General features: G+C 66.4%; 1 protein-coding gene across 4 annotated transcripts; it reads left to right on the top strand.

The window, feature by feature from the left end:
- Nucleotides 1–352: 352 nt before the first annotated feature.
- On the top strand, nucleotides 353–22786 carry HR (HR lysine demethylase and nuclear receptor corepressor). 4 transcript variants are annotated; one of them, XM_064731254.1, is made up of 20 exons: nucleotides 767–1026; nucleotides 1861–1978; nucleotides 8755–9489; nucleotides 9894–10623; nucleotides 11205–11379; nucleotides 12435–12658; nucleotides 13631–13780; nucleotides 13864–13950; nucleotides 14063–14181; nucleotides 14273–14345; nucleotides 14481–14635; nucleotides 15441–15656; nucleotides 17085–17262; nucleotides 17360–17429; nucleotides 17535–17665; nucleotides 18686–18784; nucleotides 20075–20211; nucleotides 22119–22319; nucleotides 22417–22527; nucleotides 22607–22786. In XM_064731254.1, exons 3-20 carry the CDS (start codon nucleotides 8791–8793, stop codon nucleotides 22667–22669), a joined length of 3618 nt encoding a protein of 1205 aa, XP_064587324.1. In that variant the 5' UTR covers nucleotides 767–1026; nucleotides 1861–1978; nucleotides 8755–8790; the 3' UTR covers nucleotides 22670–22786. The 4 variants fall into 4 exon arrangements, with proteins under 4 accessions (XP_064587327.1, XP_064587324.1, XP_064587325.1 ...); XM_064731255.1 differs by lacking the exon at nucleotides 767–1026 and adding an exon at nucleotides 1084–1318; XM_064731257.1 differs by lacking the exons at nucleotides 767–1026; nucleotides 1861–1978 and adding an exon at nucleotides 353–578.
- Nucleotides 22787–23613: the final 827 nt, after the last annotated feature.

The following is a 23613-nucleotide window of genomic DNA, read 5'->3' as shown; positions in this document are numbered from 1 at the left end:
TGAGCCCCCAAACCCACCCTGGTGACACCGAGTGCCATCAGGCTCCTGCCACCCCCCTCCTTCCCTCCCCATGCCCACCTCATTTCCCCCCTTTTCTCTGCGATGCTCCTGCCATCCCCGCGCTGCCCTTCTCCCCCCAGCCCGGCAGTTTGGGGGTCCCAGGCGAGGGTGGCACCCCCCGGTGCCCACGGGGCTCCCCCCACGCTGTCCCCTGCCGGTGGCCGCGGTCTGAGTCAGCTGCTGGGGCCGCAGCCATGTGAGGCCGCGCACACATGGCTCCCCGCGCGGCACCGCGCTGTATTTTTAGCAGACGGTATCAAAAGCATAATTATGTCTGTTGTTTAAACGCAGCCTCTTTTCTGGCAGCCCCGGGAGCTCTCAGCTGCCTCCCGCCGCAGAGGGCAGCGAGGGCGGGCTGAGGAGCCGCGGGAGAGGCGGGGGGGATGATGAGACCCCGCTCCATCCGTCCTTCCATCCCTCCATCCCTCCCCAGGTAAAACCTCCCCACTCCTTCTGGGGGGGCTCCCAGTGCGCCCCCACACCGTGTCTACAGCGCGCTCATGCCCCCCAGGCTGCCGGTGAGGATGAGGAGGAGGAGGAGGAGGATGATGGCGAGGAAGAGGATGACGGGTGGGAAGCGCGGCGGTGGCGGGAGGGGTCGGGAAAAGGGCGTTCGAGGTGACGGGAGTGTGGGAGGACACGGCTGAAGGAGCGCTGCTGCTGCTGCCGCTGCCGCTGCTGCATCCCCCCCCTCCCGCAGCCGCCTGTCCCCCCGGGGACGCGTCTGTCCCCAGCCAGCCCGCGCTGGCACCGAGCGCCGTTCCGGCTCCGTGTCCCCGCCGTGACACCGCGGGGCTGAGCGGTTTTTGGGGACCGCAATCCCCAGGGCATCACCTCGCCAGGTGGAGCGGGGAAACTGAGGCACAGCATTTCCAACTGAGGCAGCGAGAAACTGCCCAGCGCTCTGTCCCGTGTCATCGCGAGCTGGAGCACCGTGGGGACACCGGAGCGCCCGGGCAGTGCCAGGTAGGTGCTGCCAGGCCCGCCGGGGTGGCACAGCGGGCTGCCCGTGTCCCTGGCTGCCGCGCTAAGCCCTTGGCCCCGGGGTGAGCTTTTAATGGCATCAAGGTATTTGAAGCGGGTTCCTGGCGCTGGGTAAACAGGAGCGCCGGGCACGTGGAGGGGGGCACGGGGTGGCACAGACCGGGCACGGTGCCCGTGAGAGGAGGGAAGGAGGAATGCGGGGACGGCAGCACCGGGCAGCATCATCCATCACCCCCGGGCTGGCACAGCGGCATGGGGGGCACCCCTGGCACAGGTGGGTTGGCTGCCACATCCCGCCGTGCCCTCTGACGCTGCTTCTCGCTCCGTGCATCTCATGCTTTGCCTTGAGGCCGTGCGGAACCGGGGCCGAACCGAACCGGGCCGAGCCGGACCGGGCGCGTTGCGGGTGCCGGGAGCGGCCCCAGCCCGGGCACAGCGGCTCGTCCGTCCCGGCAGCGCAGCGAGCTGCGGGATTAGCGATGCTTACTCACCTCCCCGGGGAAAAGCGGCAGATTAGGGCCGGCAGAAATGTCCGACCCTGCGGCGGCGGGGCCGCTGGGGCTGTCCGGGACCGGCACCGGCACCGGGGAGGTGCCCGGGCCCCGGCGAACCGGCAGCCGGGGCTGGAGGGGAGCGCAGGCTGCCAGAGCAGTTGGGCTGTGGCCCTAATTCCCAGAAAGCTGCTCGTGTGGGAGTGAGTGTCCTCCCGTGCCCTCCGCTCCGCCGCAGCCTCCAGACTCCTGAAGGTTTGACGTGGGTTTTTTTTTTCCCTTTTTTTTTTTTTTTTCTTCTTTTTTTTTTTTTTTTTAATTTAAGCGCCGGGCGCAGATTAACAAAAGCTCTGGCGGTCACGGCGCCCGGTGCTGGGCACGGGAGAGATCGGGGCTTCTTCCTCTGCCTGCGCCCTCAGCTTCCTCACCTGCGCTGCAGGCAGGTAGGTGCGTGCCGGGCTCCGTGCCGGGGCTGCGAGGAGGAGGAGGAGGAAGGAGGAGGAGGAAGAGGAAGGGTTGAGGTTCTGTGTGCGCACTCCGGGCAAGCCGGAGCGGGGATCCATTTTGCATGAGGAAAAAAATGGAGTTTGGGTTCTTCCCCAGTGGATTTTGGGTTCTTCCCCGGTGGATTTTTGGGTTCTTCCCTGGTGGATTTTTGGGTTCTTCCCCCGTGGATTTTTGGGTTCTTCCCCGGTGGATTTTGGGTTCTTCCCCCGTGGATTTTGGGTTCTTCCCCGGTGGATTTTTGGGTTCTTCCCCAGTGGATTTTTGGGTTCTTCCCCAGTGGAGTTTGGGTTCTTCCCCCCTGGATTTTGGGTTCTTCCCCAGTGGATTTTTGGGTTCTTCCCTGGTGGATTTTTGGGTTCTTCCCTCGTGGATTTTGGGTTCTTCCCTGGTGGATTTTTGGGTTCTTCCCGGGTGGATTTTGGGTTCTTCCCCGGTGGATTTTTGTTCTTCCCGGGGCAGAGGCGTTTGTGGGGCTGGGGGTGCCCTGGTCCCTGCTCCAGGCGGGCGCTGTGGGCACCGGGCTGGGGCTGGCAGGACCCTGCTGGGACATCAGCAGAGGGGTTTGGGGAACCAGGACCCTCATCCATCCCTTCCCCGGTGCTGGATCATTCTGGGCATCCCCTGTCCCACTCAGATCCCCCATGGGGACACCGTGGGGACAGTGTCCCTCTGTCCCACATCCCCACGGTGTCCCCCCGGATCCCAGGGGACACCGTGGGGACAGTGTCCCTCTGCCCCACATCCTCACGGTGTCCTCTGGGATCATGGGGGACACTGTGGGGACAATGTCCCTCTGCCCCACATCCCCACAGTGTCCCCCCGTTATCCCAGGATTGCCATGGGGACAGTGTCCCACCACCCCACAGCGTCCCCCGTGATCTCTGGGGACACCGTGGGGACAGTGTCCCTCTGCCCCACATCCTCAGCGTCCCCCATGGTCCCAGGGGACACCGTGGGGACAGTGTCCCTGTGCCCCACGTCCCCACAGCGTCCCCCCGATGCCGGAGCAGGGCAGGGATGCCGAGCTCTCTCCTCCGGGAGTTTCCGGCCTCCTGCTGGCCGGCACTCAGCTCCTGGGTGTTGCCGTCCCTCTGTTTTGGGATAAAACCAAAGATTTTGGTGCTCTGTGCCAAGCCACCAAGGCAGAACCCCCTCGGGGGTTATTCCCAGCTGGCAGGGCTCAAACCCAGCCTGGACCCCCCCGCTTCACCCTGGGGACACTCTGGGGGTCGTGCTGGGACAGCAGGGAGTGGAGGGATCCGGACAGGGGCTGTGAGAGCAGGCAGGGGATGCGGAGCGGTGCCTGAGCTCCAGCAGAGCTTCCCACAGCGTGGCTGCCCCGTGGGGACCGCGCCGGCCCCGGGGAGGCTCCACCAGGGCTCATCGGCACGCCGAGGGCAGCGTGGCGTGGGGAGGGGACAGTGCCCAGGGATGCTGCCCCAGTGCATGGTGGGAAATTCCCTGCTGTCCCTCCATCGTCCCCCTGCTGTCCCTCCATCATCCATCCCCCTGTTGTCCCTCCATCGTCCCCTGCTCTCCCTCCATCACCCCCCTGCTCTCCCTCCATCATCTCCTGCTCTCCCTCCATCGTCCCCCTGCTGTCCCTCCATCGTCCCCTGCTGTCTCTCCATCATCCATCCCCCTGCTCTCCCTCCATCGTCCCCTGCTCTCTCTCCATCGTCCCCCTGCTCTCCCTCCATCGTCCCCTGCTGTCCCTCCATAATCCATCCCCCTGCTCTCCCTCCATCTTCCCCTGTTGTCCCTCCATCATCCATCCCCTGCTGTCCCTCCATCATCCATCCCCCTGTTGTCCCTCCATCGTCCCTCTCTGTCCCTCCATCATCCCCTGCTGTCCCTCCATCGTCCCCCTGTTGTCCCTTCATCGTCCCCCTGCTGTCCCTCCATCTTCCCCCTGTTGTCCCTCCATCGTCCCCGTTTTCCCTCCATCGTCCCCTGCTGTCCCTCCATCGTCCCCCTGCTCTCCCTCCATCATCCATCCCCCTGCTCTCCCTCCATCGTCCCCTGTTGTCCCTCCATCTTCTCCCTGTTGTCCCTTCATCGTCCCCCTGTTGTCCCTCCATCATCCATCCCCCTGTTGTCCCTCCATCGTCCCCCTGCTGTCCCTCCATCATCCATCCCCCTGTTGTCCCTCCATCCTCCCCCTGCTCCCCGCTCCTTGCCCCATCCACCCTCCCTGGTGTTTCCAGCGTGGTCCGTCCGTCCCTGTCCCCTCCTGGGGACATTCCCAGGGCACCCCCAGTAAGCAGAGCCTTCCCCGGGCTCCCTCCCGCTGCCAGCTCCGTCCCAGCCCTTCCGGATCCATCATTCCTGAGCGAGGGAGGGAGGCAGAGGGAAGAGTTCGTCTTTCAGCACCTTCTCATCGCAGGCAGGCGCGGGCTCTCCCTCGCCCCGAGCTCTGTCTGGGTCCCCTCCCTGTTCCCTGGCACCCACTGGGTGCAGCCAGCAGCGCCCCAAACCCCCTGGGCGAGCAGGGCTGGGGGGTCCCGCTGTGCCCGGTCATGGGATGGGCACAGCCTGGCACCGGCCCAGCAAGGGTTAACCCGCGCTGCCCGCTCCCAGCGGGACCAACCCGCTGAGCTGGAGCTGCCCTGGCACTGCTGGGCTCCCCAGGGCCCTCAGCCCTTCTCCCGTGCCCTCTGAGCCCCCCCGAGCCGTGCCGGGCCAGCCGTGCCCAGGTTTATGTAAGGCTGGCACGGCCTGGGCACACGCGGGTTACATAAACCCTGGCAGCGGTGCCAGCCCCCCCCGGGAGTCCAGGAAGGGGGGGTTCCACCTGGGAGACCCCCCGAGTGTGCTCCACAGTGGGTGGGGTGGGGTCGGGGGTCCTCGTGCGGGGGGTCCTGGGGATTGGGGACAGTGGGGGGGCACCCACAAGGTGCCAGGTTTGGCTGGCGGCATGCAGGGCATGGCTGGGATGGGTGTGAGCCTGGTGGGTACAGCTGGCATGGATGTGATCCTGGTGGGCACAACTAGGATCTGTGAGATCCTGGTGGGAATTGGTGGGGTCTGTGTGATCCTGGTGGGCACAGCTGGATGGGATCTGTGTGACCCTCGTTGGCATGACTGGAATCTCCGAGATCCTGGTGGGCACGGCTGGGTGGGATCTGTGTGATCCTGGTGAGCATGGATGTGACCCCGGTGGGCACTTGTGGTATCCATGAGATTCTGGTGGGCACAGGCGGGGTCTGTGTGACCCTGGTGGGCACAGCTGGGATGGGTATGACTCTATGGGCTGCAGGGCAGGGATGAGAGTCCCCAGGCACTCCCTCCCCATCCCTGGTGAGGGTGGCACTGCCAGCAGGCTGGCACAGCATCCCTGTGCTGCCCAAGGCCCCTCTGCACCCCTCAGAGCACTCCCTGCTCTGCTGGGGGGGCTGCAGGAGCTCTGCCTGCCCCCCAAGAGATCTATGTGTCCCCCAAAAGCTCTGCCTGCCCCAGGAGCTCTCTCTGCCCCCCAGGCAGGGGCAGCAGGGTCGGACCCGGCTCTGGAGCACACTCAAGGCCAGATCTGTGACTTTTGGCCAAAGCCGAAGGGATTTGATGTCCTGAGGACTCCCACCCCACAGGACAGCCACCTGCCCCGCGCTGTCCCTGTCCCCATCGCCAGCTCAGGGACTCGTGGCCCATCCCGGTGTTTGTCCCGTTCCGGTTTGTCCCGGAGCGGGCGGCTTGGGGCCTTTCATGGGTGCCGGGGCGGCCTTGGCGAACAAAGGGCGCTTTCTTCACCCGCACGGGGCAGAGCACACCTGCCCGCCCTGGCACCGCCGCCGGTGCCCCCGGGGCTGGGCGATTCCGGCTTCCCGGGCGTCAGCAGCGCCAGCATCCATCCCATCCCATCCATCCCATCCCATCCCATCCCATCCCATCCCATCCCAGCCGCCCGCCCAGTGCTGCCGGAGCCGGCGGAGGCTGCACGCCCGTGGGGAGCAGAGCCGCTGCCACCTCCTCGTCAGCACCACGATGCTCAGGGCTGCCTAGAACCGGGGGAAGGTCCCGATCGTGCCGCCGCTGCTCCCCGGGCACCCCAATCCCCGAATCGCAGCCCGCCGCCACCCCCAGCTCGTAGCACCACGGAGCCTCCCAAGCCAATGGATCAAAAACTTCAGCTCCAGCACGAGGAGAGGAACATCCCCAGGGCCGCCCGGGCGGCTTTCTGCCTCCTGCAGATCCCGGAGCCGGACCCCTTCAGCCTGTGGGTTTAGGTGCTCCCGCCCGGCCGGTTTCGCCTCTCCCGGACCCGGTGGCACCGGCGGAGACCCCGCTCGTCCTCGGCGCTGGGGTCCCTGATGGACCCTGCAGGTAGCTCTGGGGCGCTGGGGGTGCTGCAGAACAGCGGGAGCGGCGTCCTGGGCTGGCCTGAGGGACGGGGACAGTGTCACCCTGGCGGGAGTGTCGCCCTCGGGGATGGGGCAGCCTGGGGACAGCGCTGGGGGAGCTCCCTGAGGTGGGGCTGGGTGGGACAGCCGGACCTCGAAGGGATGGGGGGCTGTCCCCAGGGTGTCCCTGTGCCCCACGGTGGGTGTCCCCAGCGTGGCTGTCCCCACGGTGGGTGTCCCCAGGGTGTCCCTGTGCCCCAGCGTGGCTGTCCCCAGGCTGTCCCCAGGGTGTCCCTGTGCCCCACGGTAGCTGTCCCCAACGTGGCTGTCCCCAGGGTGTCCCTGTGCCCCAAGGTGTCCTTGTGCCCCACGGTGGGTGTCCCCAGGCTGTCCCTCTGCCCCACGGCGGGTGTCCCTGTGCCCCAGCGTGGCTGTCCCCAGGGTGTCCTTGTGCCCCACGGTGGGTGTCCCTGAGCCCCAGGCTGTCCCTCTGCCCCACGGTGGGTGTCCCTGTGCCCCAGGCTGTCCCCAGCGTGTCCCGGGATGCTTCCCGAGCCCCGTGGGAATGGGGGCTTTACCCTCACTGGGGGAAGGATGTGACAGGAACGAGCGGCTCTGGGGACACACGGTGCTGTCCCCACCCTGCTCCTGTCCCCATCCCGGCCCTCGGGGCGGTCTGTCCCACCCCACAGCAGGGCCGGGAGCTGGCTGAGCTCGGCTCTGTCCCCCTGGGCTGCTCCGGGCAGGGGGGACACGGGGGACACGGGGACGGGATGCGGGCTCTGGCTCGGCACCCTCATCTGCGTGTGGCCCGGGTCCCGGCAGAGCGTTAATCCTACAAATCCCCCCCGGCATTTCTCCCAGGAGGGGCCCCTGCGAGCGCGGAGCTCCCCCCTGGCTGGGAGCCCTCCTGGGAAGCGCACCCAGCCCTGCCCGGGGGCGAATACCTGCACAGGGCACGGCCTCCCCACGCTGGGTGCCAGGGTGCCAGCGGCCGGGCACGGCGCCAGCCTGGGCAAGGAGGGACCGGCGGTGGGCGCGGGGAGCCGCCAGCCCCGCCGGGACGGGACGGGATGCGACGGCGACACCCGGCCCGGACACGGGTCCGCCCGCGGGGCAGGGGAGCCGGGGGTCCCGGGGATCTCCCCCCAAAAACACCGCAGGATGGAGCTGGGGGGTTGAAAGCAGCGCCCCAAAACCCCCCCCATGCATCGCCGTGCCTCAGTTTCCCCGCAGGGGTGGGCGCTGCTCCCTGCGCTTGCCGTGGTGCTCAATGGCTGATGGCGAGGGGTCCTGCAGGGCCAAGGACAGGGGGCTGTTGTTCCCCCTCTCATTTCCCCTCGCAGTTTGTGATTGCCACCTTGCCCGGTGCTTGTTTGCAGAGCCAAGAGCCCTGGGCAGGACTTGTGGCGATGAAGCACCTACAGGAAAAAGGGAAAATCTCATTATTTGAGAGCATCTCTGCTTCTGGCATCTTTAAACGGAAAACAAAAGTGATTTTCTCCCCACTCTGCATAGATCTGGGGTAGATCCTATGAAATGAAAGTGCTCCATCCTCCCGTGCCCCAAAAACACCGCAGGATGGAGCTGGGGGATTGAAAGCAGCGCCCCAACAACCCCCCCGAGCATCGCCGTGCCTCAGTTTCCCCGCAGGGCTGGGCGCTGCTCCCCTGCGCTTGCCGTGGCGCACAATGGCTGATGGCGAGGGGTCCTGCTGGGCTGTTGTTCCCCCTCTGATTTCCCCTTGTGATTAAACTGGTGCTGCCACCTTGCCCGGTGCCTGTCTGCAGAGCCAACAGCCCCGGGCAGGACTTGTGGCCATGAAGCACCTACAGGAAAAAGAGACAAAGAGAAAATCTCATTATTTGAGAGCATCTCTGCTTCTGGCATTCGTTAAACAGAAAACAAAACTGATTTTCTCCTCACTCTGCATAGATCTGGGGCAGCCCTATGAAATGAGAGTGCTCCATCCTCCCGTGCCCCAAACACCGCAGGATGGAGCTGGGGGGTTGAAAGCAGCGCCCCAACAACCCCTCCAAGCATCACCGTGCCTCAGTTTCCCCGCAGGGGTGGGCGCTGTTCCCTGCTGGTGTCGCTGCCCTGCGCTTGTCGCGATGCACAATGCCTGACGGGGAGGAATCCCGGCGGGCTAAGGACAGGGGGCTGCTGTTCCCCCTCTGATTTCCCCTTGCAGCTTGTGGTTAAACTGGTGCTGCCACCTTGCTCAGTGCCTGATTTCCCCAAAACCACCGCAGGATGGAGAAAGCAGCTCCCCAACAACCCCCCCAAGCATCGCCGTGCCTCAGTTTCCCCGCAGCGCTGCCCGGGCAGGGCTGGGCTGGGTTCCCCGCTGATGCCGCTCTCGCTGCCCGCAGGGACGGCGCTGAGCACCACATGAGCGCGGCAGCAGCATGGCCAGCGACGCGAGGATGGGGGAGAGCCCGGCGCGCTGGAGAAGAGCGGCGGAGGCAGCGCAGGACTCGCGGGGGATGGAGAGCAGCGCCGTGCTTCTATCCCGGAGCGCCGGGGCCGAGCTGGGACTCCCGGCCTACCCAGAGCCCGGCAAGCTGAGCTACACCCTGGAGAAAGGCTGGAGGAGCTCCGAGGGCTGTTTGGGAGCCGGTGCCCACCTGGGCTGCCCCTACCCCCGGGGCGCCAAGGACGGAGCGGAGCTGCCCCCGCTGCTGCCCCCTCGGAACGGGCAGCCCAAGGGGGGCTGGGGGGAGCCCTGCAAGGAGCCGCGCTGGGCCGAGGCCGTGCTGGCCCCGCTGGCGCTCTACAGCCACTCGTACCACCGCTACCACCCCCTGGCAGTGCCCGGCAAACCCCGCGATGCGGCCGGAGAGCCCCCGGCCCCCTTCCAGCACTGCCCTTTCCTCGTGGAGGCCAAGCACAGCCCCTTCCTGCTCTCCTCGCTGCTGCCCGGCGCTCCCCAGGCCGAGCCCGCGTTCGAGGGGCCGGGCCCGGTGGGGAACGGGCGCTTTGCCGGCCCGGAGTGGAGTTTGGGCTCCTACGGGCCCGCCTGGGGCCAGCCCCTCTACCTGGGGGTCCCGCCGAGGTGCAAAGCGGCTCTGCCCCCCTTCGACGGCTGCTCCAGCTCAGGGAACAAGGTAGGAGCCCTCGGAGGGTCCCGGGGGGTGACAGCGGCTCCAGCCCCGAGGGCGGTGGGCAGGGGGGTCTCAGTCTCCCGGGGTGACGCCGCGGTGTCCCCGCGGTGCTGCCACCCCCGGGTGAGTCACGGCGGCACGGGGGCGGCGGGAGGCAGCGCTGCCAGCCCTGGGCGCGCCCCGTGCCGCCGCTGCGGCTCCCCATTCCTTTCCCACGCCGGGCACCCCAGCAGCCGGCCCCGGGCACCGCGAAGCACCGGGCGGATGCCCAGGCCTGGCAGGGGTGTGGGGAAACTGAGGCACGGGAACGGAATGCTCCGCGTCGCCTCCTCGCAGGGATGTGTGGGTGACACAAGCGGGACGGGGACCCCAATGTGGGGTGACACCGCCCCTGTGCTCCCTTCCAGGAGTTTTACGCCAAGAAAGGCGCCGGGTTCCACGCCTCGAGCAAGAACCACGCGGCGCCGCCGCTGCTGGGCAGGAGCCAAGCGGGGCCGGAGCGGGCCGGGCAGGGGGAGCCGGCGCTGCCGGAGCTGCCGGGAGCCCCGTGGGGGGATGGCCGGGCCGGGGGCAGCTCGGCGGTGCCCCCTCCCCATCCCCGCACGCCGCCCCCCGGCTCCAGCCGCCCGCTGCTCCTCCTGCAGCCCGGCCCCTGGGTGGGCTCACGGCCGCACGGCGCTGAGTTTTCCATGGACACGGGGCCGGGACGACCCTCAGAGCCCAAAGATGCCCCCAAAGAGCCCAATCCCTCGGCGGTGCTGGCGGACGGGCACTACCCAGCGGCTCTGGCCAAACCTGAACCCCCCTCGGGCTGTCTGTGCCCCACCCCGGGCTGCCATGGGTGCCCGGGGGTGCCCTTCGAGCCCACCTTGGGGCGCTTTCCGTGCCCACCCAGCAACCACACCAAGCTGAAGAAGACGTGGCTGACGCGGCACTCGGAGCAGTCTCTGCCCCGCTCCAAAGCCCCGCGGCGGGACGGGGGTCCCGAGACCCCCGGCGAGGGAAAGCGCTCGGCCAAACGCCCCCACGGCCCCGCCGAGGGTCCCCGCACCGCCAGCGAGGGCGCAGCGGCGGCCAAAAGGGGCTCCAAGACCACGGGGGACAGCGAGGAGAGGAGGATGGAGCTGGGGGAGGAAGGTGAGGATGAGCAGGATGCGCAGCGGGGCCGGGAGAGGGCGGGGGCAGCGCCCGATCCCGAGGGAATTTTGCATCCCTGGCACCCAAAACACGAGCTGGGAACGCGTGTGGGCTGTGGAACTGCTGTGTTAGGGCTTTTCCCCAGTCTGGCACGGATCAAATGTCCCTTTGGGGCAGAGTGGCACCCTCGGGTGGGATTCCCGGGGGGTGGCAGCGCTGTGGTTGGGGCAGGGACTCCTCGGGGAGGTGTTGGCACCCAGGCCTGACCTCCGAGCAGCTCCAGCCCTACTTTCCAGCCCTACTTTCTGGCCCAGTTTCCAGCCCCCGCCACAGCGTGCCTGTCATAGGATCCCAGAATCCAGAAATGCTTTGGCTTGGAAGAAACCCTAAAAAAGACCTAAAAACCCATCCAGTCCCACCCCCTTGCCATGCCCAGGGACACCTCGCACCCTCCCAGGTTGCTCCAAGCCCCATCCAAGCTGCTCTTGGGCACTTCCAGTCCCTCCCACCTGGGGCGGACGGGGCTCCACGGTGTCCCCAAGCCCTTCCCGGTGTCCCCAAGCCCTTCCCGGTGTCCCCAGAGCCGCCGAGCCGCTGGTGCCTGCAGAGCCTGCCCTGCACGGCGCTGCCCCCCAGCATCCCCCGCTGCTGGGCCTGCGCCCCCCGCGCCCGGAGGGACCCCCAGGGGGAGGAGGAGGAGGAGGAGGAAGAGGAGGAGCCCCCCGAGAGCAGCTGCAGGCTGCTGCACTTCCGCAGGTGAGTCAGGGGGGAGATCACAGGGTTGGGGGATCCACCAGGACGTGTCAGGGGGCGGCGGAGCAGCTCCTGCTTTGGAATGTCCCTTTTGTCACCCTGCTTTGGAATGTCCCTTTTGTCACCCTGCTTTGGAATGTCCCCTTCTATCACCCCTTGTCACCCTTCCTTTCCAGTGTCACCCAACTGTCAGAGCATCCCCTCCTGAAGGGACATCCCTTCCTGTCACCCCACTTTGGGACACCCTCACATGTCACCCTGCTTCACAACAGTCTCTCTGTCACCCTATTTTGGGACATCCTCTCCTGTCACCCCTCTTTGGAACATCCTCTACTGTCACCCTTCACAAAACCCTCTCCTGTCACCCCACTTTGGGACATCCCCTCTGTCACCCCTCTTTGGGACACACTCTCTGTCACCCAACTTTGGGACATCCTCTCCTGTCACTCCATTTTGGGACATCCTGTCTGTCACCCCTCTTTGGGGACACTCTCTCTGTCACCCTGCTTCACAACACCCTCTCCTGTCACCCCAGTTTGGAGCATCCTCTGCTGTCACCCCACTTTCAGACATCCCCTCTGTCACCCTCTTTGGGACATCCTCTTTGTCACCCCACTTTGGGACACTCTCTATGTCACCCAACTTTGGGACATCCTCTCCTGTCACTCCTCTTTGGGACACCCTCTCTGCACCCTGTTTCACAAAACCCTCTCCTGTCACCCCTGTTTGGGACACTGTCTCTGTCACCCAACTTTGGGACATCCTCTGTGTCACCCCTCTTTGGAGCATCCTCTCCTGTCACCTCACTTTGGGACACCCACTATGTCATCCTGCTTCACAAAACCGTCTCCTGTCACCCCTCTTTGGGACATCCTTTCCTGTCACCTCTCTTTGGGACATCTCCTGTCACCCCGTTTTAGAGCATCCCCTCCTCTCCCCCCACTTTCCAGCCTCCTCTCCCTGCCCTCCCCTTTTCCCTCTCCCACCACCCCAAATTCTCCCCTCTGCTCTCCTCCCCCCATTTCGAGCCCCCCCAGCTCTGTCCCCTCTCCCCGCAGGTTCACCCTTGGGGACAACGGCGAGCTGAGCGTCGATGGCCTCTGCAGCCTGGGGGACACCCAGGGGGACGTGGCCGACCCCGATTGGGGTCTCAGGAATTTGGGGAGCAGGAGCGTGGGGGGGAGCAGCGTCTGCCTGGCCAAGCACCTGCTGGGGGTCCTGGGGGACCCGTTCTGTGCCGCCGTCTGCAGGGACAGGGACGCGTGGCCGGGAGGGCCCGAGGGTGAGCGGGGACACGGGGAGGGTGGCACTGGGGACACGGGGAGCAGGAGGGCACTGGGGACACGGGGATTAGGGTGAGGGTGGCACTGGGGACATGGGGACACAGGGACGCGGGGATCAGGGTGACACTGGGGACACGGGGACACGGGGATTAGGGTGAGGGTGGCACTGGGGACACGGGGAGCAGGAGGGCACTGGGGACACGGGGAGCAGGGAGAGGGTGGCACTGGGGACACAGGGAGCAGGGTGGCACTGGGGACACGGGAAGCAGCTAAGGGTGGCACTGGGGACACGGGGAGGGTGGCACTGGGGACATGGGGAGTGAGGTGAGGGTGGCACTGGGGACACGGGGAGCAGCTAAGGGTGGCACTGGGGACATGGGGACACAGGGACACGGGGAGCAGGGTGGCGCTGGGGACATGGGGACACGGGGAGCAGGGTCGGGGTGGCACTGGGGACGCGGGGAGGGTGGCACTGGGAACATGGGGAGTGAGGTGAGGGTGGCACTGGGGACACGGGGAGCAGGGTGGGGGTGGCATTGGAGACACGGGACAGGAGGAGCAGGGTGAGGGTGGCACTGGGGACACGGGGAGCAGCTAAGGGTGGCACTGGGGACATAGGGACACAGGGACACTGGGAGCAGGGTGGCACTGGGGACACGGGGAGCAGGGTGAGGGTGGCACTGGGGACATGGGGACACGGGGAGCAGGGTCGGAGTGGCACTGGGGACATGGGGAGTAGGGTGGCACTGGGGATATGGGGAGCAGGGTGACACTGGGGACATGGGGAGCAGGGTGAGGGTGGCACTGGGGCCACGGGGAGCAGGGTGGCATGGGGACACGGGGACACGGGGAGCAGGGTGAGGGTGGCACTGGGGACACGGGGAGCAGGTGAGGGTGGCACTGGGGCCAGGGGGAGCAGGGTGGCATGGGGACACGGGGACACGGCGAGCCTGAGGCTGTGTTTCCCGCAGGGGTGACGCGCTGGAGGCGGGGGGAAGGAGCCCCCCAGCTCTGTGACTGCTGCCAGCGCGGCTTCTTCAACTCGCACTGGAGCTGCGCCAGATGTGGCTTCCAGCTGTGCCCCGAGTGCCACCGCAGCAGGCGGGAGGAGAGCGGCGCTGGTGCGGGGACGGGGCGGGGAGGGAAAGGGGGTGACAGCCCTGGGGGGCTCGGTGGGGACAAACAAAGCCTCTCTGTGCCACAGAGGGTCCGGCGCTGCCACCCGAGTGCACCCCCGGGCGGGACCACCGCGTGTCATCGCTGGTCCCCACGCAGTTCGTCCCCACCAGTGGTGAGTGTGTCAAAAACCCCCCCAAAAAATAAAAAAAAAAACCAAAACCCCCCAAAAAAACCCCAAAATCCCCTGCTGGGGATTTGACACCGCTGTCTCCATCCTCCCGCAGTCCTGACCCGCCTCTGGAAGCTCCTGCACGAGGTCCGGCCCAAGTTTGGCATCGAGTCCCGCTGTCCCTGCGGGGAGGGGGCAGCGGAGCAGAGCCTGGCGGAGCCCCCGGGCAGGCAGGTATGGAGGGGGGGCTCTGGATGATGGGAAAAGGGGTTCGGGGGTGCCCCCCAACCCCGCACAGGATCCCCACTGCCCCCGGGTGTTCCAGGAGCCGCCGGTGCCCGCCGTGCCCGCCCGCAGCAGCCGCGGCCCCGCCGAGCCCGCCCGGCCCATCAAGGAAGGTAGGGCGGGCTGCGACCCCCCCGCGCTCCGGGGGGGTCAGGGATGAGCACCCCGTCCCTTTTGGGGTGCCGGGGATGGCGGGGGCGATGCGGAGGGCGGCGTGGGACGCCCTGACCGCGCTGTGCCCCGAGCAGAGAGCGCCGAGGAGGGGGCGCCGCCCGCGGGGCGGGGGGGGCCCGTGCAGAGCGCGACCCTGTGCGACCTGCTGGCATCCACGGCCGTGAAGCTGTGCCTGGGGCACGACGGGGTGCGCATGGCATTCGCTCCCGTGGCACCGGCGCTGCCCAGCGTGAGTCCTGATGTCCCCGGGCACCCCCGTGTCCCGATGCCCACCCCGCGTCCTCCTGCCCACTCCCTGCCTTCTTGCCCACCCCGTGCCCCGCTCCTAGCTCTGTGCCCAGCTGCCCACCCCGCACCCTCCTGCCTACCCCGTGCCCTGCTGCCCACCCTGTGTCCTTTTGCCCACCCCACTCTGCTGCCCACCCCGTGCCCCTCTGCCCACTCCCTGTCCCGCTGTCCACCCTGTGCCCTCCTGCCCACCCTGTGCCCCTCTGCCAACCCTTGTGCCCTCCTGCCCACCCTGTGCCCCTCTGCCCACTCTATGCCCTCCTGCCCACCCTGTGCCCCTCTGCCCACTCTATGCTCTCCTGCCCCTCTGCCCACCCCGCTCTGCTGCCCACCGCGTGTCCCTTTGCCCACCATGTGCCCTCCTGCCCACTCCTGCCCTGCTCCCCACCCTGTGCTCCTCTGCCCACCCCGTGCCCCTCTGCCCACCCCATACCCCTCTGCCCACCCTCTTCCCACCCCGTGCCCTCCTACCCACCCCATGCCCCACTGCCCACCCTTTGTCCCTTTGCCCACCATGTGCCCCTTTGCCCACTCCTGCCCTGCTGCCCACCCCATACCCCTCTGACCACCCTCTTCCCACCCCGTGCCCTCCTGCCCATCCCTGTCCTGCTGCCCATCCTGTGCCTGATGCCCAACCCTGCTCTCCTGCCCACCTCGTGTCCTTTTGCCCACCCCGTGCCCCTTTTCCCACCCCTCCTGCTGGGCCTGTGGGGGTCCCCAATCTCGTCCCCGTCCCCTTTTCCCAGGACAACCGCCTGACGAGCATCCTGGACAGCATCATCGCGCGCGTGGTGGAGAGGAAGATCCAGGAGCGGCGGGCGGGGCCCGAGCTGAGCCCCCCCGGCCCCCCGGAGCCGCCCGGCTCCCACAGCGTGCTGGGCCCCAGCGGGCTGCTCTGGCTGCACCAGCCCGGCCCCGGCGGCGGCTACGGAACCTTCCAGGAGCACTGGAGGCACGGCCAGGTCAGTGGGGGACACCCCAGAGCCCCCCGTGAGGGGTGACACCCAGAGCCCCCCGTCCTTGAGTGCTTGAGTGTAGGGGGGCACCCAGAGCCCCCCGTGAGGGGTGACACCCAGAGCCCCCCGTCCCGGAGTGTAGGGGGCACCCCCAGGTGCCAGAGCCCCCGCCTGAGGAGGGGACACCAGACCCAGACACCCAACCCCCCGTCCTTGAGTGTAGGGGGGCACCCCAGAGCCCCCCGTGAGGGGTGACACCCAGAGCCCCCGTCCCGGAGTGTAGGGGGGCACCCAGAGCCCCCCTGAGGGGTGACACCCAGAGCCCCCCGTCCTTGAGTGTAGGGGGACACCCAGAGCCCCCCTGTGGGGTGACACTCGGAGACCCCATCCCTGTTAGTTGGGTGACACCCAGAGCCCCCCATACCTGTGTGTGAAGTGACACCCGGAGCCCCCCGTCCCTGAGTGGGCAAACGCACCCTGAGTGTCCCCGGGTGGGTGACAGCACAGGGTGGCATCACCCCGGGAGCCCCCCGTGCCTGCCTGTGGGAGGACACCCCAGAGCCCCTCTGTCCTTGAGTGTGGGGTGACACCCCGAGGCCCCATCCCTGTAAGTTGGGTGACACCCAGAGCCCCCTGTCCCTGCCCGTGGGGTGACACTCGGAGCACCCGTCCCTATGTGTGGGGTGACACCCAGAGCCCCCCGTCCTTGAGTATGAAGTGACACCCTCCAGACCCCCATCCCTGTTTGTGGGGTGACACCTGGAGCCCCCCATCCTTGACACCCGGAGCCCCCTGTCCCTGTAAGTTGGGTGACACCCCAGAGCCCCCGTCCCTGCTGTGGGAACCGTCCGTCCTTGAGTATGAAGTGACACCCTCGAGACCCCCATCCCTGTTTGTGGGGTGACACCCAGAGCCCCCCGTCCCGTAAATTGGGTGACACCCGGAGCCCCCGTCCCTGAGTGTGGGGTGACACCCCGAGCTCCCTGTCCATGAGTGTGGGGTGACACCCGAAGCCCCCATCCTTGAGTGTGGGGTGACACCCGGGGCCCCACAGGGGGGTGACACTTGGAGTCCCCCATCCCTGTAAGTTGGGTGACACCCGGACGCCCCATCCCTGAGTATGGGGTGACACCCAGAGCCCCCCATCTCTGCCTTGGGGTGACACCCGGAGCCCTCCCTGTGGGGTGACACCCAGAGCCCCCCATCTCTGCCTTGGGGTGACACCCGGAGCCCCCCACCCTTGAGTGTGGGGTGACACCCGGACCCCCCGTGCCAGCTTGTGGGGGACACTCAGAGCGCCCCGCCCCTGTAAGTTGGGTAACACCCAGAGCCCCTCATCCCTGAGTGTGGGGTGACACCCAGAGTCCCCCATCTGTGCCTTGGGGTGATACCCGGAGCCCCCCATTTCCCCCCTGACCCCGGCTCCCCCCGCAGCCCGTGCTGGTGTCAGGGCTGCAGAAGCGGCTGCAGCCGCGGCTCTGGGCGCCCGAATCCTTCCAGCCCGCGGGGCAGGAGGAGGAGGAGGAGGAGGAGGCCGTGAACCTGCGGGCGCCGCGGAGCCGGGTCCGGGTGAGCCGCCGGAGGTTTTGGGATGGATTTGCCGCCAGCACAGGTGAGGGCACGGGGAGGCTGTGGGGTGCCCGCGGTGATTTTGGGGTGAGGTGTGAGCCAGGCTCCATCCCTGATGTGTCCCCGGGGTCCCTCCACAGCCGAGCAGGAGCAGGGCAGCGGGGACCTGCTGAAGCTGGAGCGTGGCTTTGGGGACACGGAGCTGAGCCGGTGGGTGACAGCACAGGGTGGCATCACCCGATGTCCCCTCCCCACGCCAGCTGGGGCTCAGTGGGGTTTGGGGGGTTCCTGAGCGTCACCCCCCGCCTGTCACAGGGCCACCAACCTGCGGGCCAGCCTGCCCCTGCCCGAGTACTGCGGGGCCGGCGGCCGCCTCAACCTGGGCTCCTTCCTGCGGGGCCCGCGGGGCCGGCGGTGGCTGCGCCCGCGTGTCTGTGTGTCCTACGGTGAGAGGGGCACCGGGCTTTGGGCACGGGGCTTTGGGCATCGGGCTTTGGGGGGCACCAGGTTGGGGACACAGGGTTTTGTGGGCACCGGGTTTGAGGACGGTTGGAGGGCAGCCGGATTTGGGGGGCTGGTGTGGGACCAGTGGGTTTGGGGGACACTGGTTGGGGGCACGGGGCTTTGGGTGGTTGGGGCACAGCTTGGGACAGGTTGGACCGGGGCTTTGTGGCACGGTTTGGGACACAGGGGTTTGGAGGGCAGCCAGGATTTGGGGGGCACTGGGATGTTGGGGGGAACCAGGGCTTTGGGGGACACTGGGGTTTTGGCACAGGCTTGGGGGCACCGGGTTTGGGGGCACGGTTTTGGAGCACCGGGGTTTGGAGGGCAGCCAGGTTTGGGGGCACTGGGGTGTTGGGGGGAACCAGGGCTTTGGGGCACTGGGTTTGGGGGCACTGGGCTTTAGGGGCACCGGGGTTTGGGGGGCAGCCGGCTTTGGGGAACTCGGGCTTTGAGGGCACTGGGGCTTTGGGGGGCAGCCAGGTTTTGGGGGTTCCCGGGCTTTAGGGGCTCCGAGCTTTGGAGCACTAGGCTTTGGGGAGGGCTTAGGACTTGGGGCTTTTGGCAGGGGCTTAGGACCGGGCTTTGGGGGCTCAGGCTTTGGGGTACCGACCTCAGGGGCTTTGAGGGATGGGTTGGAGGCACCGGTGTTTGGGGGACACCGGGGCTTTGGGTGGTCCCCGGGCTTTGGAGGGCACTGGGGTTTTGGGGTACCGGCATTTTGGGGGCTCAGGGATTTGGAGGACACTGGGGTTTGGGGGACAACAGGGCTTTGAGGGATACCGATGTTTGGAGGCCACTCGGGCTTTGTGGGGCATCGGGCTTTTGGGGGCACCCGGGGTTTTGAGGAGCTCTGGGGTTTTTTGGAGCATCGGGGCTTTTGGGGACACCGGGCTTTGGGGGTTCCCGGTCTCTGTGGGGCAGCCGCGCTCTCCCCACCCGCTCCAACCCCAAACCCCTTCCAGCTGTGCCCCCTCAGGAGCAGAACTTGGGGACCAAACCCCTGACGGTGGAAGCGGCCGATTCCGTCAGCGTCCTGGCACACGCGGCGCCGGCAGCGCGGGGTAGGGGCGGAGTGCGGGACCCTCCCATGCCCACCCTGCCCCCTGGCACCCCCCTGAGGGTCCCCCCATGCCCACCCTGCCCCCTGGCACCCCCTGAGCCCCCTTCGGGTCCCCCCATGCCCCCTGAGCCCCCTTGCACCTCCCTGAGCCCCCTGCGGGTTCTATCCCCGGCACCCACCTGAGGGTTCCCTCATGCCCACCCTGCCCCCTGGCACCCCCTGAACCCTCTGCGGATCTCACCCTGCCCCTGGCACCCCCTGAGCCCCCTGCGGGTCCCCCCATGCCCACCCTGCCCCTGGCACCCCCCTGAGGGTCCCCCCATGCCCCCTGAGCCCCCTTGCACCCCCCTGAGGTGGGTTCCACCTATCCCCGGCACCCACCTGAGGGTTCCCCCATGCCCACCCTGCCCCCTGGCACCCTCTGAGCCCCCTTCGGGTCCCCCCATGCCCCCTGAGCCCCCTTGCACCCCCCTGAGCCCCCTGCGGGTTCCACCTATCCCCGGCACCCACCTGAGGGTTCCCTCATGCCCACTCTGCCCCCTGGCACCCCCTGAACCCTCTGCGGTCTCACCCTGCCCCTGGCATCCCCCTGAACCTCCTGAGGGTCCCCCCATGCCCACCCTACCCCCTGGCACCCCTGAGCCCCCTGCGGGTTCCACCCATCCCCGGCACCCCCCTGAGGGTTGTCCCATGCCCACCTCGCCCCTGGCACCCCCCTGAGGGTCCCCCCATGCCCACCCTGCCCCCTGGCACCCCCTGAGGGTCCCCCCATGCCCCCTGAGCCCCCTTGCACCCGCCTGAGGTGGGTTCCACCTATCCCCGGCACCCACCTGAGGGTTGTCCCATGCCCACCTCGCCCCTGGCACCCCCTGAGGGTCCCCCCATGCCCACCCTGCCCCCTGGCACCCCCTGAACCCTCTGCGGGGCTCACCCTGCCCCTGGCATCCCCCTGAACCCCCTGCGGGTTCCCCCATGCCCACCCTACCCCCTGGCACCCCCTGAGCCCCCTGCGGGTTCCACCTATCCCCGGCACCTCTCTGAGGGTTCCCCCATGCCCACCCCGCCCCTGGCACCCCCCTGAGGGTCCCCCCATGCCTCCTGGCACCTCCCTGAGGCCCCTGCAGGTCCCTCCGTGCCCACCCTGCCCCTGGCACCCCCCTGAGGGTTCCCCCATGCCCACCCCGCCCCTGGCACCTCCCTGAGGTCCCTGCAGGTCCCCCCATGCCCACCTCGCCCCTGGCACCCCCCTGAGGGTCCCCCCATGCCCACCCTGAGCCCCCTGTGCCCGCAGAGCCGCTGGTGCCCGCCGAGCTGGCCGAGCTGGAGGCGCCGCTGCGGGAGCGGCTCGGGGCGGGCGCGGTGCCCGGTGCCCTGTGGCACATCTTCCGCGCCGAGGATGCCCCGCGGATCCGGGACTTCCTGCGCAAGGTGGGTGCCTGGTAAAACCCGATAAAACCCGATAAAACCCGATAAAACCTGATTGGGCTTATCCTTGAGCGAGGCAGGACTACAGGAATAACTCAGTCCCTCTTGGAGACAGAGAGCGCGAATACCCAGGCAGCTCCCAGCTGTGGCCACCCTAAGCAAGCTCAGTGATTTCAGCTCTTTAGGGATCCTCTGCTCTCCCAGGATTCCAGCTCTTTAGGGATTCTCAGGTCTCTTAGGATTTCAGTTCCTTAGTGATTCTCAGCTCTCCCAGGATTCCAGCTCTTTAGGGATTCTCAGCTCTCTTAGGATTTCAGCTCTTAGGGATTCTCAGCTCTCCCAGATTCTGAGCTCTCTTAGGATTTCAGTTCCTTAGTGATTCTCAGCTCTCCCAGGATTTCAGCTCTTTAGGGATTCTCAGCTCTCCCAGGATTTCAGCTCTTTAGGGATTCTCATCTCTCCCAGGATTTCAATTCCTTAGTGATTCTCTGCTCTCCCAGGATTCCAGCTCTTTAGGGATTCTCAGCTCTCCCAGATTCTCAGCTCTCTTAGGATTTCAGTTCCTTAGTGATTCTCTGCTCTCCCAGGATTCCAGCTCTTTAGGGATTCTCAGCTCTCCCAGATTCTCAGCTCTCCCAGGATTTCAGCTCTTTGGTGATTCTATGCTCTCTTAGGATTTCAGTTCCTTAGTGATTCTCAGCTCTCCCAGGATCTCAGCTCTTTAGGGATTCTCAGCTCTCCCAGGATTTCAGCTCTTTGGTGATTCTCAGCTCTCCCAGATTCTCAGCTCTCTTAGGATTTCAGTTCCTTAGTGATTCTCAGCTCTCCCAGGATCTCAGCTCTTTAGGGATTCTCAGCTCTTTTAGGATTCCAGCTCTTTGGTGATTCTCAGCTCTCCCAGGATTTCAGCTCTTTAGGGATTCTCAGCTCTCCCAGGATTTCAGCTCTTTGGTGATTCTCAGCTCTCCCAGGATTTCAGTTCTTTAGTGATTCTCAGCTCTCCCAGGATTTCAGCTCTTAGGGATTCTCAGCTCTCCCAGGATTTCAGCTCTTTAGTGATTCTCAGCTCTTTTAGGATTTCAGCTCTTTAGGGATTCTCAGCTCTCCCAGATTCTCAGCTCTCTTAGGATTTCAGTTCCTTAGTGATTCTCAGCTCTCCCAGGATTTCAGCTCTTTAGGGATTCTCAGCTCTCAGGATCTCAGCTCTTTGCTTGCTAGGGCACCTTTGGCTGGGGCAGAAGACGCTGTAAGAGGAGAAGGAGGATCTTGGTGTTCCACAGCGATGGTTTATTGAGGGATCTGTGAAGGGTTCCAGCGACAGCTCTTTTTCTGCAGAATGGGCTAAAACAGCTCCTTTTTATAGGGTAAAGGGGGATCCAAACTTGTCCAATAGTAGGGGTTAGGGGAAATGGCCTGTGGGGTTACAGAGATGAGCTATGGGGTGAGACAGGAGCTCATTTTGCCGTCTCATCACGACTCAGCAGTTCCTGCTGTTAGGTCTCAATCCTCTGGCCAGCTCCATGGAATCTGCTACAGGTGCCACCACCCCTGGCACCCTCCAGTGCCCGGCCCACCCTGGCACCAGGACACCATGGCTGAGGTGTCTGCTAATACCAGAAGGTCTTGGTGCCAAACTCCAGCCCAGCCAACACGACCTGGAATAACAAAGCTACTCCCGACACCCCACTAAAGCATTTACCACTCCCAGAACAGGCGATAGAAAAGACCCCAAAAGATGAAATAATAACGAACAAACTCAGCTAGAAACAGCAAAGATCAACCCTCGTACCTTTCGCATCACGGTCTAGCAAGAAAAACCAAAATGAATTTAAGTTTGCCCATCCCCAAACCCAAGCGAGCTACTTAGGAGCAGCTGTTATTGAGCGAACCCAGTCCTGCTCACCCCACAGGTGGCGCAGGAGCCGGGGCAGGACGCGGTGGAGCCCCCCGGGACCTCCCTGGAGCCCCCCGGGTTCCACCTGGAGCCCCCCGGGCTGTACCTGGACCCAGCCCTGCGGCGGCGGCTGCGGGACGAGTGCGGGGTTTGCGGCTGGAGCCTCCTGCAGCTGCCCGGGGACGCCGTGCTGGTCCCCGCCGGGGCTCCCCACCAGGTGAGCGCCCCCCATTCCCCTCCTTGCACCCCCCATCCCCTCCCCGAGAGGCCGCGCCGAGCCTCCGGGGAAACTGAGGCACGGCAAACACGGGCAGGTGCGGAGCCTGAGCGGCACCATCAGCGTGGAGCAGCGATTCCTGTCCCCGGAGAGCGCCGTGCGCCTCCACAACCTCGGTACCGGGACCCCGCGGAGCCTCCGCGCCCAGGTGAGGGCTCGGGAGGGGAATTTGGGGGGTGCGGGGTGTGGGGTGAGCGGGGCTGAGCCCCCTCTTTGTGCCCTGGCAGCTGGACGGGATGATCATCGCGGCCGTGCGGGAGGCGCTGGGGGTGCTGCGGGGCTGCCAGTGAGGGCTCGGAGCCACGGGAGGGCACCGGGAGCATCGGGAACAACCGGGACACCTCGGGGAGCCTCGGGCATGGCCGGGACACCGGGAGCCTTGGGAACAACCGGGACACCTCCGGGAGCCTCGGGCATGGCCGGGACACCGGGAGCCTCGGGCACGGTCACAGCCATTGTTGGGAACAACCGGGACACCGGGAGCCTCGGGAATGGCCATGGATGGAACACCGGGAGCATCGGGAACAACCGGGATACAACATCGGGAACAACCATGGATGGAATACCGGGAACCTCGGGCACAACCACGGCCGAGGGTCTCGGGCAAGGTCACAGCCATGGCCTGGACACCGGAAGCCCGGGCTCGGTCGCAGCCGGGATACCGGGATCTTTCTGCTCGGTGCTTTGCTCCCAGAGCTGCCCGCGGGCTCGGAGCAGGAGGAATAAAGTGTCCGGAGCGTGCCAGGGCCGCTGGCAGCACCAGCAGCACCTCGGTGTGTCCTTTCATCACAGCCAGATCCAGGGGGCTCTGCCTTCATCCCCTCGGGGTCAGGGGTGCTCCCCCTTCATCCCCCTCCATCCCTTTGGGGTCAAGGCTGCTCCCCCTTCACCCCATTGGGGTCGGGAGTGCTCTCTCTTCATTCCCCTCCATCCCTTCGGGGTCAGGGATGCTCTCCCTTCACTCCCTTTTCATCCCACTGGGGTCAGGGGTGCTCCAGTGGCACCACCAGCATCTGGCTCAGGGTCTCCCTTCACCCCCCTCCATCCCAGTGGGGTCAGAGCTGCTCTCCCTCCACCCCATTGGGGTATGGGGTGGTCCTTCTTCATCCTCCTCCATCCCCTCGGCTCCGTGGATGCTCCACCATCCCCTCCTATCCCATGGGGGTCAGGGACGCTCCGGTGTCCCGGGATAGGGGGAGGTGGCACAGCCGGGGCTGGCACAGGGCACCGCTGC

Source organism: Zonotrichia leucophrys, chromosome 22 (genome assembly GCF_028769735.1).
Source record: "Zonotrichia leucophrys gambelii isolate GWCS_2022_RI chromosome 22, RI_Zleu_2.0, whole genome shotgun sequence".
Classification (NCBI taxonomy): domain Eukaryota; kingdom Metazoa; phylum Chordata; class Aves; order Passeriformes; family Passerellidae; genus Zonotrichia; species Zonotrichia leucophrys.
The sequence above is the reverse complement of the archived record's forward strand: the minus strand, read 5'-3'. Positions and strand labels throughout refer to the sequence as shown.

Excerpts from the sequence above, each read along its gene's own strand:
- HR (XM_064731257.1), top strand. The coding sequence starts at position 8,791 with ATGGCCAGCGACGCGAGGATGGGGGAGAGCCCGGCGCGCTGGAGAAGA. Across the intron at positions 13,951-14,062 it reads GCAGTTCGTCCCCACCAGTG|TCCTGACCCGCCTCTGGAAG; the intron begins GTGAGTGTGTCA and ends ATCCTCCCGCAG. Across the intron at positions 22,320-22,416 it reads CCGCCGGGGCTCCCCACCAG|GTGCGGAGCCTGAGCGGCAC; the intron begins GTGAGCGCCCCC and ends AAACACGGGCAG.